Source organism: Phocoena phocoena, chromosome 12 (genome assembly GCF_963924675.1).
Source record: "Phocoena phocoena chromosome 12, mPhoPho1.1, whole genome shotgun sequence".
Taxonomy (NCBI): Eukaryota; Metazoa; Chordata; class Mammalia; order Artiodactyla; family Phocoenidae; genus Phocoena; species Phocoena phocoena.
In genome coordinates, this window is record NC_089230.1 from 18,962,913 (window position 1) to 18,976,773 (window position 13,861).

The following is a 13,861-nucleotide window of genomic DNA, read 5'->3' on the forward strand; positions in this document are numbered from 1 at the left end:
TAGCTTTTACATAGGTATAGTTCCATAGATATAGACTGTATGCAAATAGAGAATGATATGTGGAGTCTCGTGTTAAAATAAAAATAATGAGCTTGAAAAGAATGGCCCCTTTACTGAAATACCATATAAAACATTTAATACTAAGAGAGAAATGAAAAGGGTGCATATATGTAGAGAATAATTAGAAATGTAAAATAATTTTCTCATGAACATACCTCAGTTTATTTTTCCAAAGAATGTGGGTCTAAACAATGAAATCTCTAGAAGAGACAGCAAACTGAAAGAAAACTAAGGGTAAAGACAGTATCTCTGAAACAAAACAATCATAGCTTGACACACACAATATAACTTAGTGAATAAGAGCATGAAATCTGAAGTCACATTGCCTTCAAATCCCAACTGTGACACTTTTTGACAAGTTCTTTACATCTCCATACATTAAAACAGAAATAATATTAGCACCTATCTCATCATATTTTTATGACAATTAAATGAGTTTATGTATAAAAAGTGCTTAGAACAGCGCCTGGCGTACATTAAGTCCTAAATAAATGTTATCATCATCATCACCATCATAAGGAAAATATAATTGTAGATATGCTGCACCCAATTTTGAGAAGGAACTCGAAAGAGGCAGTTTCATAGAAACAAGAAAGAATGGTTCTTCTGTGTGATGATTAACTTGACTATGGTTAATTAACTTACTTGGTGAGAATATTATTCCAGTTTGTTCAGAGTCAAAGGTTTGATTTTCATGTGGATATGCTGGCTACATTGCATGACCACAGATTAAGACACTAATTCTGAGTAGTTGTATTCAATGAATTCTCCTTGTTTTAACAAGGTGACTCATAAAATGTGTAAATTGATTAATCCAAATTCATGAATAACTTCAGAAAAAATGAATCTATAAATACATTCCTTTGAACATGGTTCAGTCATATGGTCTTAATATATTATAAATTCTAGGACTGGAAAAATATTTAAAGATGATCTGGAGCCAAGTCATTAATTTCTATAGAAAAAAAAATAGACTCGGAGACAAAACATGACTTAAGATCACATAATTACTTTGTGGAAGAGTTGAAGAACTCTTAGCTCATGTTTTGTTTTGTTTTTCCATTACATACATTCATTAAATATAGGATTTTTTTTTTTTTTTTTTTTTTTTTTTTTTTTTTTTTTATGCGTTACGCGGGCCTCTCACTGTTGTGGCCTCTCCCGTTGCGGAGGACAGGCTCCGGACGCGCAGGCTCAGCGGCCATGGCTCACGGGCCCAGCCGCTCCGCGGCATGTGGGATCCTCCCAGACCGGGGCACGAACCCGTGTCCCCTGCATCGGCAGGCGGACTCTCAACCACTGCGCCACCAGGGAAGCCCTATAGGATATTTTTAATATCTTGGAGAACTTTCTATTTAAAAATTCTATTTCTGTCATTCTAGTTTATTACTCCATTGTAAAAAACTCAGTCCCAATGACAGAATGTGGGACTTTGAAGGCCATTGCAAGGACTTTGTCATAAGAAAAATGGAAAGCCATTTTCAGGTATTGAGTGTGTAAGGTTAAAAGACATTACCTGACTTAAATTTTTAAAAGATCCATTTTCCTTAAGAATAACTGGCCAGGAAGGGCAAGGCAAGGATCAATTAGGAGGTTATTGCCATAACCCAAGTGAGAGATGATGTTGGCTTGGAGTAGGATGGTAGCGGCAAGAAAGGCATTAAGCTGTCAAAGTCTGTATATGTTTTGATTGTAGCCCCAACAACATTTCCTTCTATGTTGGATGTGAAGTGTAAGAGAAAAGAGGAGTCACAGGAGGCAAAGGAGTACAAACCTCCATTCAGGAATTTCTAATTCTTTTCTTAACTAAATGTCTCTTGCTGCAATCTAGACCATGATTTACTTATCTTCACCTCTGTGAAAAGAGGTCCATCACCATCTACACAATGCCCTCTTGTGAATCTGGCAGCATCCAGAATCATGCCACATATTCTGAAAGAAACTAAACAATGGCTCCTGACCCCAAAGGATTTTATCATTTGGTAAATTAAACCTCCTTTAAATAGGAAGGAGATATATTTGACAGCATTACAAATGTAGCTAGAAGTTGCAACTTGGTGTTAAACTGGAACCCTTCTGGACACATCTGTTGAAATTAGGGAACCAAGCTCACCAAATGTCCATTGGCATGAGGAACAGAGGAGTGCTTGGGTTAGAATTCATCCCACAGGAAGTAGGAGAATAAAGCATCTGAAGGAAAAGCTGATACTAGGTATGCTGTAGTGTTACTACTTGTCTTTATTGCCAGCTCAGCTCCCTCTGGACTCATATCTCTCCCAGGGAAGGGAGAGAGCTGTGAAAAAAGAATGAAAAAAAAAAAAAAGCTGTTTTCCACAAAATCCTCTAAGATATGAGAGTAAAAGCCAATATCACTTTGATAGACCCTCATGGAATATAGCCCAGAAAGTCAGAGAAGCACTGCATGGCATAGCTTTGACATCTCCAGGGCTCCACGCTTTACTGGCAGTGACCATTGGTACAGGGAGCAGCGACCTCAGGAGCACAGGTGTTTGTTGTGATGATAGTATCTCTAGGATACATCAGTAGAACCCAGAAGATATGAGGTAGAGAAAGAGAGGAGTAAAAGAAGTGATATCACCACGAACAACCACATGTGAGACTCAGAAATACCTGGAGGGACTCAGCTGCGTTATTAGCAGGTAAGCAAGAGCCAGAGAGATGACTTTACATTATTATTCTTGACAAGCTTTTAAATAATGATAATAGAATGAGTTCTTTACACTCCAATTACTCACTGCAGTATTTTGTATAAATATATTTCACAATTAGGCAGTCTTTATACCCCAAAGCTCATATATTTGCTACATCTGTTCGAGATTTCCAGAATCTAGGTAGCTAGCCTCTCTTTGGGGATATTAAACAGAAGGAAACCTGCAAAACAGACTTTTCTTCTTTTGAAAATGGTAAACATGAGATTATTTTTTAAAACAAGCACCCTTCATAAAAGCAGTCATTTTTACAAAATCAGTTAAAAGATTGAATATCTATATGCCACCTGTCCTGATGCATATATTAAGAACCTTATTCCATGTAACACTTCAACAATGCTGCTTACAAACTTTTTCACTAATGAAGGAAGTAACATTCCTTCTTTAAATACTCTTTCTTTAGAGATGCTTTCTTAAATGGCCTCACACAACTGCATCCTGTTGAAGAAGCCAAAAAGACATTTTATGGCAGTGTGCCAATTTCACCCAAATTCAATAATTTTCTTAGTCTTGAATTATACTTTGCCCTTGACTTCATACTTCCTCATGCCTAGAGATCATTTCTCTGTTTCTTTATTCATTTAGCTGTATTTCTATCCTACCTTCTACTCAAAAGTTTTTGATAGGTCCTGTACCTCTAGTTCCAGATGAAGGTGAGATTAATTTTATTAGCATTGCAGTCATTATCACAAGTGCAATGCCAGAAAGGAAAGGTCCAGGGAGGATATCCACACCACCACTGCCCAGTTTCCTAGAGAAAAGGGTCACTGGTTAAGGTACTTCAAAAGGTGAGAAAAGATTGTACTCTGGCCAAAAGAGAAGATGGAGAAGAAAAAGAGATCTGGAAGATGAGTGTGACAGAGCCAGAGATCAGTGGAAGCTTTCATTCAAGTAAACTTAGTAGGTTCCTTGGAAAAATTGATCAGTTCCTTTATGTAGTATTAGAAGATGGTAAATCAAACAAGATACCCATTAGGTCAAAAACCCTATGAAAAATACAATAATACTGAAAATCTCCATTCCAGCACAAGTACATATGACTTAGAAAGAACATAGACTTTGGAACCCACCACCTGCAATTCCAGAAATTACATGCTGAAAACATCACTATCAGCCATCCCATAAGTGTAAAATATTATATCATCAAGTACTAGAGTTCAGCGGCATGTCTTCACCTGCACTCAACTAGCCCTTTAAATTTCAGATCTTAATGTATATTTCCATCTTCACTACTACTTTCCATCCACCAACACCTCATTAAGATATCTATGCTTAGGAATATGAAGAGAAAAGCATTCATGTGGTTTTGGGAGGAGGAGGGGGCAGAAGGGGGGAAGCAAATGAAAAGAATAATTCGCCAGGACAAAACATTCTAGCAAAAACTTCCCACCTTTTCTGAAATAGTCTCATCATCTTGTCATCGACTCCTCTGCTCTTGTCTATCATGAAAATAGAAATAGCCCCACTCTCAGTGAAATCCAGAAGGAATGCACATTTCACTCGCTTTGGAATCAGGAAGTCCAGTTTTGTGAGAGCAAGTATATGTGCGCCAAAGTGTGTGTGTGTGTGTGTGTGTGTGTGTGTGTGTGAAAGAGAGGAAGAGAGAGAGAGAAAGAGATTGAGATTTACCTTCCTATGAGGGAGAACTCGCCCACGACTCCCAGGCGCCGCATGGCACTCAGGAGGCCTCTGACGGTCATGCCTTCGCAGAAGCAAACCACCACTCTGGCCTTGGGAAGCCGCTCTCGGAGCTTGCGCAGGAGTCGGTCAAAGCTCTTCTCCCCAGCATTGCTGTAGATTTTGTCTGAATGGGCGATGCAGAGGCCTTCCTGGGCAGCCAGCTCTTTGAAAGCATCCATTCCGCTCTCCCCGTAATTCCCTGTTCAGAAACAATCAGCAGATGTTCAAGACAACCTGGCAGCAGCAGCAGTAACAAGCTAGGAAAAGGACTCATTAGTCACAGGGAATGAAGAGGATAGACTTGCCAAATAATTTGTAAATATAACTGGGACTGCAGGAAGATCTGGATGGACTAAAGAGAATAATCAAACTATCAACTCTGTGAAAATAATGGAAAACTATATAACTAGGGTGTCCACAGTGAAACAGGTTTTGAGAAATGAGGGACGGCTGCCCTATTTTACAACCATGATTACTAGTGGTTGTTCCAGATTTTAGCAACGTGGGAGAAGTCAGAACATTGGGGTAGGAGGTCAGCCAGCACAATGAGACGTGTTCATCCGGGGGCTTGCTTCAGCTGGCTGCCAGGTTAAGAGCAGACACTCATGGTGATAGCAAGTCCTGCAACATCTCCATGAAGAGTGAGTAAGCAAAGCAAATGGAGCACCTGGCCAGGCCGGAATATGCAAACAAAAACCAGCTATAAATCTCAATTTAAAAGTTTTAAATCTCAATATCTATAAAAGTTTCACGGACTTTTTTATGAAACTTGATAAGATTTTCCTGTATTTTTGAAAAAAAAAAGGAGTTCTCGTTTCCTGTTTCATAAGATTAAATTATCAAATTAATGTTTTTGCCTCTTCAGTTAACCACCTTCAGTGGCTTAACACACTCCAGGGAATGGAAGATTTAACACATGACAAAATCCTCAGCTCTATGGACTGTGGTCACACATCGTGGCTCAGACAAGAGGCATTGACTGATTATAAGGGGAAAGACTGCAGCTGGTAAGTGAATGGCTCATCTGCCTGCAGAAGAGGGCACGAGGAAGGAAATCAGATGTCGCTTACAATAATAAATGCAGGTTCAGGAATCTATAAGGTACAAAGACATCACCAGCCAACTCTTTCAGCAAAAGGCACTGAAAAGGCATTATAAGATGGTGTTACAAGGGGAACAACTTTATTGCTAAGGTGCCGCCTATGGACTACAATCACAGAAAAAGATTTTACTCTTTTATCAAAATACATGCAGACTAAAGGAGCAAAAATATTCTATGCATTTGAATAAGAAAATCCTTGTGTTTTAAATCTAGTAAAGGCCTTAGACATACTCTGTGCAAACCCTTCAGGTTACAGCAAGGAAACTGGGCCAAGTGAAGTGGCTCGCCAATAGGCATGAAGCTTGTTTGTGTTAAAATTGGAACAGTCTACCTGATTCCTAAGTTACTATTTGTTTCTCTTAACAGCAACAAGCAACTAAACACGTATGTTTTCATAATTTTTTTTGAAAATGTCAGCATAGGTCAATTCGTTCTGTGAAATTCTTGTTTCAATTACTTTATTCATATTTTCCTGTTTAGAGCAATTCTTCATTATACAAATTGATTGAGAGATGAGTATGATGTGGTAGACCATGTTTAAACTGCTCATTTCTCTTATGAAGCCTATGAGACTCCAAACTAGCATACATATTTCTACAAAAGTAACTCTAATATAAGAATGACTTGTACTTTTATAAATCTTTATATTTTAAACATTGCATTCATAAATTTTATCTTATTTGTACACATTATGTTGATGATAGTACTACATACAAATACTATACAAAAAAGGAAGAAAATCACCTCTAGGAAGCTTGAAACCATGTTACTTTCATTTAGTAGCAATGACATGACTAACTCAAATGTAAATATCTAATAGAGATGCTATGGGTTAGGAATCAGAAAGAGCTGCCTAAAGAAAGTACCTGTGGTATGGAAGGTGTGGAGAAAAAGGAATCCTTGTATAGTTGGCAGGAATGTAAATTGCTACAGCCATTATGGGAAACGATATGAAGTTCTCCAAAATTTTAAAATGGAACTATCATATGATTCAGTAATCCCTCTACTAGGTGTATATCCAAAGGAAATGTAATCAGTATCTCAAATAGCCAAGATATGGAAATAACTTAAACGTCCATTGATGGGTGAATGGATAAAGAAAATGTAATAAGTGTTATATTCCATATATATATTATATACATATATATAGAATGGAATATTATCCATAAAATATTATCCATAAAATATGGAATATTAGCCATAAAATGGAATATTTGTTGTAAAAATGAAGGTAAGGCCACCATTTGCAATAACATGGGTAAAGCTGGAGGACATTACGCTAAGTGAAATAAGCCAGACATAGAAAAACAAATACTGTATGATATCTGTTATATCTGAAATCTAAAAAAGTCAAGCTCATAGAGCCAGAGAGTAGAACAGTGGTTACTAGAAGTGGGGGAATGGAGAAACTGGGGAGATGTTGGTCAAAGAATGCAAAATCTCAGTTATAAGATGGGTAAGTTGTGGGGATCTAATGTACAATATGGTAACTACACAGGTAATTATATATATAATATATATATCATATACAATAATCTACAGCTAATAATATATATTGTATATTTGAAATTTGCTGAGAGTAGATCTTAAATGTTCTCAGAAAAACAACAAAAGAGGTAACTATATGAGTTAATGGATGTATAAATTAACTTGACACTGGTAATCATTTCACAATGTGTATATATATATATCTCAAACTACCACATTGCACACCTTAAACATACACTATTTTGTCTGCCAATTATACCTCAAAAATCTGGGAAAAAAAGAAAGTGCTTTTATTCTGGATCTTAAAATATAAACAGATTTTCCACAGCTAGAAAGAAAACTAGAGGACATGTATTCTTTGCCTGACTCCTTGGTCATGATCAAACGATGCCAGACTTAAAATAAAACACTCAGCATGGAACCTACCCTCTGTCTCCCCTCCCCTTTCCATCTGACCACCCAGACCTCCTCTGCCTTTCCTGGTAGTGAGGAATTTATTTAGATACTTCTCTGTGTAACCCTGGAAGGAGTTTTGAATATATAAAGAACTGACATAATAAAACTCTTAAAAGTACTATGTAAATGTTAACACTCAGGTCTGGTAGCGAGCTGCATGTTTTTATTCAATTATCAAATAGATTATCGAGTTCTCAACTTGGAAAAAATCCCTAGGCTCTGCTCTTTAAAGAATTGCCCAGAATTATCGGGCATTGACTTTGCCTTCAATTTGATGAATATTTGCTATGTCTCTGGCACTGTGCTAAATACCTAGGCACTTCATTTTTTCATTACAACTCCATATAGAAGTTATAACTCTCTGCTGGGGATGTGGAAGCTCTAAGAGGTTATGTAACTTGCCTAAGATCAAACAGTGATGAATATAGGATTCAACATCTAACTCAGAAGTTCCTGTTCATAACCAGCATTTTATACTGCCTCCTACATGGACTTATAATACACCTGTGAAGGCATGACACAAACACACAAAATATAGCGACAATACTAAGCTGTATATGCTACATGGGAAATGAAAAATACCATAATACTAAATTTCAGAATGAGAGAGCAAGGATGATCAGAGAATACCTCTTGGGAAAAGTAGGAATGAAAATGAGTTCTTGAAGAATGTAAGCAAGGGATTGGCTTTCAGGGTAAATGGATGTGAATGAGAATCCACAAAAGGTATTTTTAGAGGCAATGACTAGAGAAGTTCCATTGGAGCAGAAGGTTCACGGTTTGTAGAATGCCACTCTGTATAGCAAATCTCTAGTGAAGTATCTCGCATACCACTATAGGATTGCAACATGGAAATGCGCTATATGTTGCTGTGTTGTAACAGATTTTATAACAGACTTTATCACTGTTATGATGTTGCCTAAAACCTAGAGAGATGTAAGAGTAGCATCTGACAAAGCCCATAAAATATAAAATTGCAATATATTGAAACATATGAGAAAAAGATTTACAGAGAGTAAATCAAGATATTCTATAAAACAAGCTTTTAAACAGAACTTATGGGGAGACTAATGAGAGAAAACATGGGGTTTACAAAGAAATCCCTATAGTTTGAATAATAAAAGTATTTAAACATAATAGAAGTGGACATTGTACAAGGGCAAAGTTAATAAAGGTACTGAAAATAGGAGTAAAAATTAGAACTATCTCAAGAGATAAAAGACAATGGCTAAAACTCAATTTTCTAAGCTACATATGATTTTTTGAAGAAGTTAGATATGATTATTATCAGACCATATTAACAGATATTCATTCATAAAAGATTGGTTTGTAGTGATTTGGTAGGTAAGTTACACTGAGCAAACAAGCTATGAAATAAAATTGTCTTGCGTTTCATAATCACCTGTATGAACTGTCATCATAACAAAAAGAAGGCACTTAAGGCTAGTCCTTATATTGATTGTTTTTTCTTCTACTCTTAAAATGTTGAAGATATATTTAAGAAACAATCTGAACACCATTTGGTGGCTAAAATAACACTTCAGCCATTATGTTGAAAGAAGTCCAAATCCTGTTATTGCATCTTCATGAATTATCTTGGTAAAACAACAGCATTCAACATATCTCATCCCTACGTATGTACACCTCAGTTATATGAGGGGAAACATTTATACACGGAAAATACGTAGATATTTCTTCACTTTTCTTAAAGAAGGAACAGTATTACTTTCAAAGATTCACTAGTCTTATGCTCTAGACTCCCTTAATCTCTGCCTTATTTCATGCTTATATCCCTTTATTGGTATTCTTTGGTAGTCTTAGGCTCCCTGGATGACGATATACCCCTTGCATTATGGGCCAGTCCCTATCCGAGGTCCTGAAAACTGATCATTCTGTCTCCTGGGACATCCTGGACAAATAAGATAATATCCAATTTTTGAAAGAACTATGTTGATAGAAATTGATTTCACAGCACCTTCTGGAAACCTACTGCCAATATTCAACAATCATCACTATCAGGTAATTCTTCTTTTTGATCTAAATCCTATACAACAAAATATAAATTCATATCCCCTTCACTCTCAGTGGAGGCAGGTATCAGTTCCTTTGAATTCTTTCTTTCTTTTTTTAAAAAAGGTCTTTCTGGAAGCCACAGTTCAGCTTTCTCTCCTCCCAGGGAAACAATTCCTATTATTTTAACCTTTCCTGGCAACCTTTTAATTTGTTTGGTTCTCCCACTTAATACGTAGAAAGTGTTATGTTTCCCTGCTTCCATCCACACACCTGCAGTCAGCATTATGGGTCTGGTCAGTCAGAGGTGAATGAGTCATCACCTGCCTTAGAAGCACATAAGGGATTTTATATGCAAGGTCAGTGAAGGAACTGCTTGACACAAGGCAATCAGAGAAAACAGAAGAGAATCCTTTTTATCAGAAATTTCATAACCCCACCTTTAATTACCCCAGTTTGGGCAGATAGAGTTATAGCATCCAAGTGGAAGAAGGAAATTTACCAAAAGGTGACTGTCATCTCTATGCAATAGGACTGATTAATCTTTGTTCTTTTGCCCCATCATGTTTTCAGGTATGCCTTATAGCTGAGTAAATAAGAGGATGAGCCTTGGAGGAAGATCAACCTGGTTTGAATCCTGGATCCTAGATGAGGAGATAGCCTTAAAGTATTTTCTTTAGGTTTTGTGCAAATGGGGGTCATAACATACATCTTAAAGACTTGTCATGGACTTCCCTGGTGGCGCAGTGGTTGAGAGTCCGCCTGCAGATGCAGGGGACACGGGTTCGTGCCCCGGTCCGGGAAGATCCCACATGCCGCGGAGCGGCTGGGCCCGTGAGCCATGGCCGCTGAGCCTGCGCGTCGGGAGCCTGTGCTCCGCAATGGGAGAGGCCACAGCAGTGAGAGGCCCGCGTATGCAAAAAAAAAAAAAAAAAAAGACTTGTCATGATTATTGATGTATATGTGTTAATGAATGTAAAGTTCCTGGAACACAGAAAAATTCAGGGGATGGTGCCTACTTTTATTCTCCATGTTTCTCTAAAGTTGTAGAATCTAAAATTGGACATAAGGCTTTATCATTGACTCAAGAGCTTTAAATTCCTTTATTTCTGTGTTCCTATTTATAAAACCCAAGCTTGTGACTGTTTCTTTAACTGAAGTGTTCAGCTCGCCATTCATGGTCACCTTGTTCCCAAGTTGTTCCTAGATCACTTTTTCTGTCATACTTGCCCAAAGCAATTCCTTCTCCATTTTATTTTTGGACTATTGGTGTTTACACAATGCATTCAAAAGTCTGTGTTTGTCTATATTGAGTCTCTGTCACTGAGTCTTCTTTAAGTTTCAGCCACTGTATCTATTTTAGAGCTTTATGCAATAACCCAGCTTGTTTCTCTAACTCAAGTTCTTTATGATATAGAAAAAGAAGTTAAGAGAAGGCAAAATGTAAGTGGTATAAAAATACAAAAGGACATCATCCTTCTTACAGAAAAGTGGCATTTTCCATTTCAGTTTTCACATGGAGAAAACAGGTTCACAGAAGCAGCCCCTATCATACCTGTCCACCACCCCTGCCTATGTGATACTGAATATACAATCACAACTGGGAAAATTGTATCTAGTAACAAGTTCAGAAAAAGTAACCCCAACAAACACACACAATAGTATCCTTTTTAGATAATACCTAGTGTTGGCAAGAGTTCACGGAAATGAGCACTCGTATACTGCTAATGGTAGTATAAACTGTTCCACCTTTTCAGTGGAAAATTTGTAGTAACAATGTTTTAAATTACATTCATATTTTTAACTCAGAAATTTAGTTTTCAGATAATAATTTCATTGTCCATCAAGTTCCAGTTACAAGGATCTCTATCACAGCACACAATTGGAAAATATAACAGAAACCAAAAAACAAACAAAGAAAAAAAAACTATTTTCTACAATAGGAGATGTTTAAATAATTATTATGTAATGGAATAAAGAATATATGCAACCGTTTTCTAGGGTGATGTAAAGTTGTACTCAATGTAAAAGGAAAGCCATATTGTTAAGTACAAAAAAGTTTAAAATAGTGTGTAAAATATAAAGCCAATTTTTAATATATATGTATACATATAAAGTTTGAAGAATATGCAAGAAAATATTAAGTTTTTTCAGAATAATATATAATTATGTTTTTATATTTTATCTTTGTTTTCTAATTTATCTAAATAATCATGTATTATTTTGTTAATAAAAATCGTTGAAATAAAAATACATAGGGTACAGTTTTTATCTGACTATCATGCCAAGCAAAGCTATTATGGGGTATTCAGGAAACTTGCCACAAGGAAAATGAACCTCTCACAAGAACAATGTAACAATTTTTCTTCCTATAAGAAATAAGAAATACCAATGTTATAGTCACTTAGTGGGGCATGCACGATCTTAGTTTCCTGACCAGGGACTGAACGTGTGACCCCTGCAGTGGAAGCATGGAGTCTTAACCACTGGACCACCAGGGAATTCCCTATAGTTACTGTTCTTAGACAAAGTTGACCATAAACCGTGTGCCATTTCCTGTGATACCTACCTACTTGGATTGAGAGAGTCTGTTTAATATATACAGATTTCTTGTTTGAAATTCCAGAATCTGATATGAGTACCCTTAATTTATTAAAGAAGTAGTCTCCACTTTTTTTTTTTTTTTTAGGAGTCAGTGAGACTTGAACAGCAATAAGACCAGTATGATATACCAAGGTAATAAATGCTGTTTATTACTTCTTTAAAAAAAAAAAGTCAATGAGATTTAGTCTGGGAGATGTAAATTTCAATTCTACTGAGTTTCTGCCCTAAGAAAAGATATAAAAGGCTCAGAACACCCTCTCTGATGTAAATTCCCTACAAGGTCTGGGTTGCAGGCCTGGTCATCTCCTCTCCATGATAAGGAAGCACTTCAGGTTGAGGCCAGGATGGTTGGCCCACTGAAGTCCCTCCCTCTGAGTAAAGGGTTAGAAGCAGTGTGAAAGATGTCTAAGTATCATTTGGGCAGTATTTCTAATAGGGAATAAAGGTGAAAAAAATCTGATTAACCAGTTTCCATGTCTTGGTGTCCTGAATATTCTGTCTCATTGAAGGTAAAAGAAATCAAAATATAACTTGGTCAAGGGAGGGTAAGCAACACTAATGTTTCAGATCCTAAAGCAGTGGTATAATGTGAAAATTTATACTGATCTTATTGTTTTACAATTTTCTTTGTTTAACTTCACTACAACCTTGTTGCCTCATTTTCCCATAATTTTCTGCATTTATAAAGAACACTGAGGCCTGAGAAAATAGTAATTTACCCAAAAATTGTCAGAGCCAGAATTTGAACTCAGATGTGTCTGACCCTGAAGCCTATAGCCCTTAATTACTTACCTACAACATCCTTTATGTTTCATACTCTAGCAGTTTTCTATGCATTATCCATTCCCCCATCCTTCCTTAATAAAAAAATACCCATTTTTGTTTAGGGTGACTGTGCATAGTCAAAAGTACCTACTCTCCCAGATTCTCTTGCAGCTAGAGATGCAGAAGTGACCCAATTCCAGACAATGAGATTTAAGCAGAAGTTGCCAGGTGAGGCTTCTGGGAAATTTTTGAAAAGGTCAGATGCTAGGCATGCTTCTTAGGTCTTTTGTCCCTTTACACCAGTATGTGGACCCAGGCCTAGATGTGCAGAAGCCATGTTGTTACAATGAGGGGTCAACTATGAGGATGAAGCCTTCACACGTAAGGCTGGGGGAGCAGAAAACATAACAGCCCAGCTACCCAGTAGCAACACTACACTTCATTCTAGCCCTGCACTGGCCGCTCCTGGATGTCTTCTTGAATGAGAAAGGTGAAACCCCATCTGCAAAGCCACAATTAGAATGGTTTTCTGCTACTTGAAGATGAACACATTCTTGGTCCTCTATATGATATTTCACTATAAGAATTCCAGGATGAGAGCAAAGTCTTGCCTACCTCTAACCAGCTGTGACCTTGAGTTGTTTGTCACTGTCTTCTTTTTCTCATGTTCAAAGTACGGGGTTCATACTAGATCTTTAAGCTTCCTTACAACGTAAGCATTTGGTGATTCTAGAACAATATGAATCAGCACTCTTTCATAATCTAGAGCTTCATGTCAAAACATATTCCATATTCTCAGTACCCCGAGTAAGCACCTGCTTAGCAAAATTGTTTTCAACAGCTTTTTCCTTCCCCAATCTGATTCTTTTACAAGTGCATTACTGTAGGGGAGGAGAAAGCATTTGTTGAATAACCATTTAAAATGTATCTTGCCTGTAGGTTCATTTTTTGCCAGTACTCACTTTTA

The 13,861-nt window shown here is 37.0% G+C and overlaps 1 protein-coding gene across 2 annotated transcripts in view; it reads right to left on the minus strand.

Annotated features, from left to right (window-relative positions):
• Positions 1–13,861, minus strand: part of GRM1 (glutamate metabotropic receptor 1) — a 356,991-nt gene that overhangs the window by 236,313 nt on the left and 106,817 nt on the right. For both annotated transcript variants that reach the window (XM_065888534.1, XM_065888535.1), the window contains exon 2: positions 4,419–4,668. In XM_065888534.1, coding sequence (XP_065744606.1) covers positions 4,419–4,668 — 250 coding nt within the window. The remainder of the gene's footprint in view (positions 1–4,418; positions 4,669–13,861) is intronic.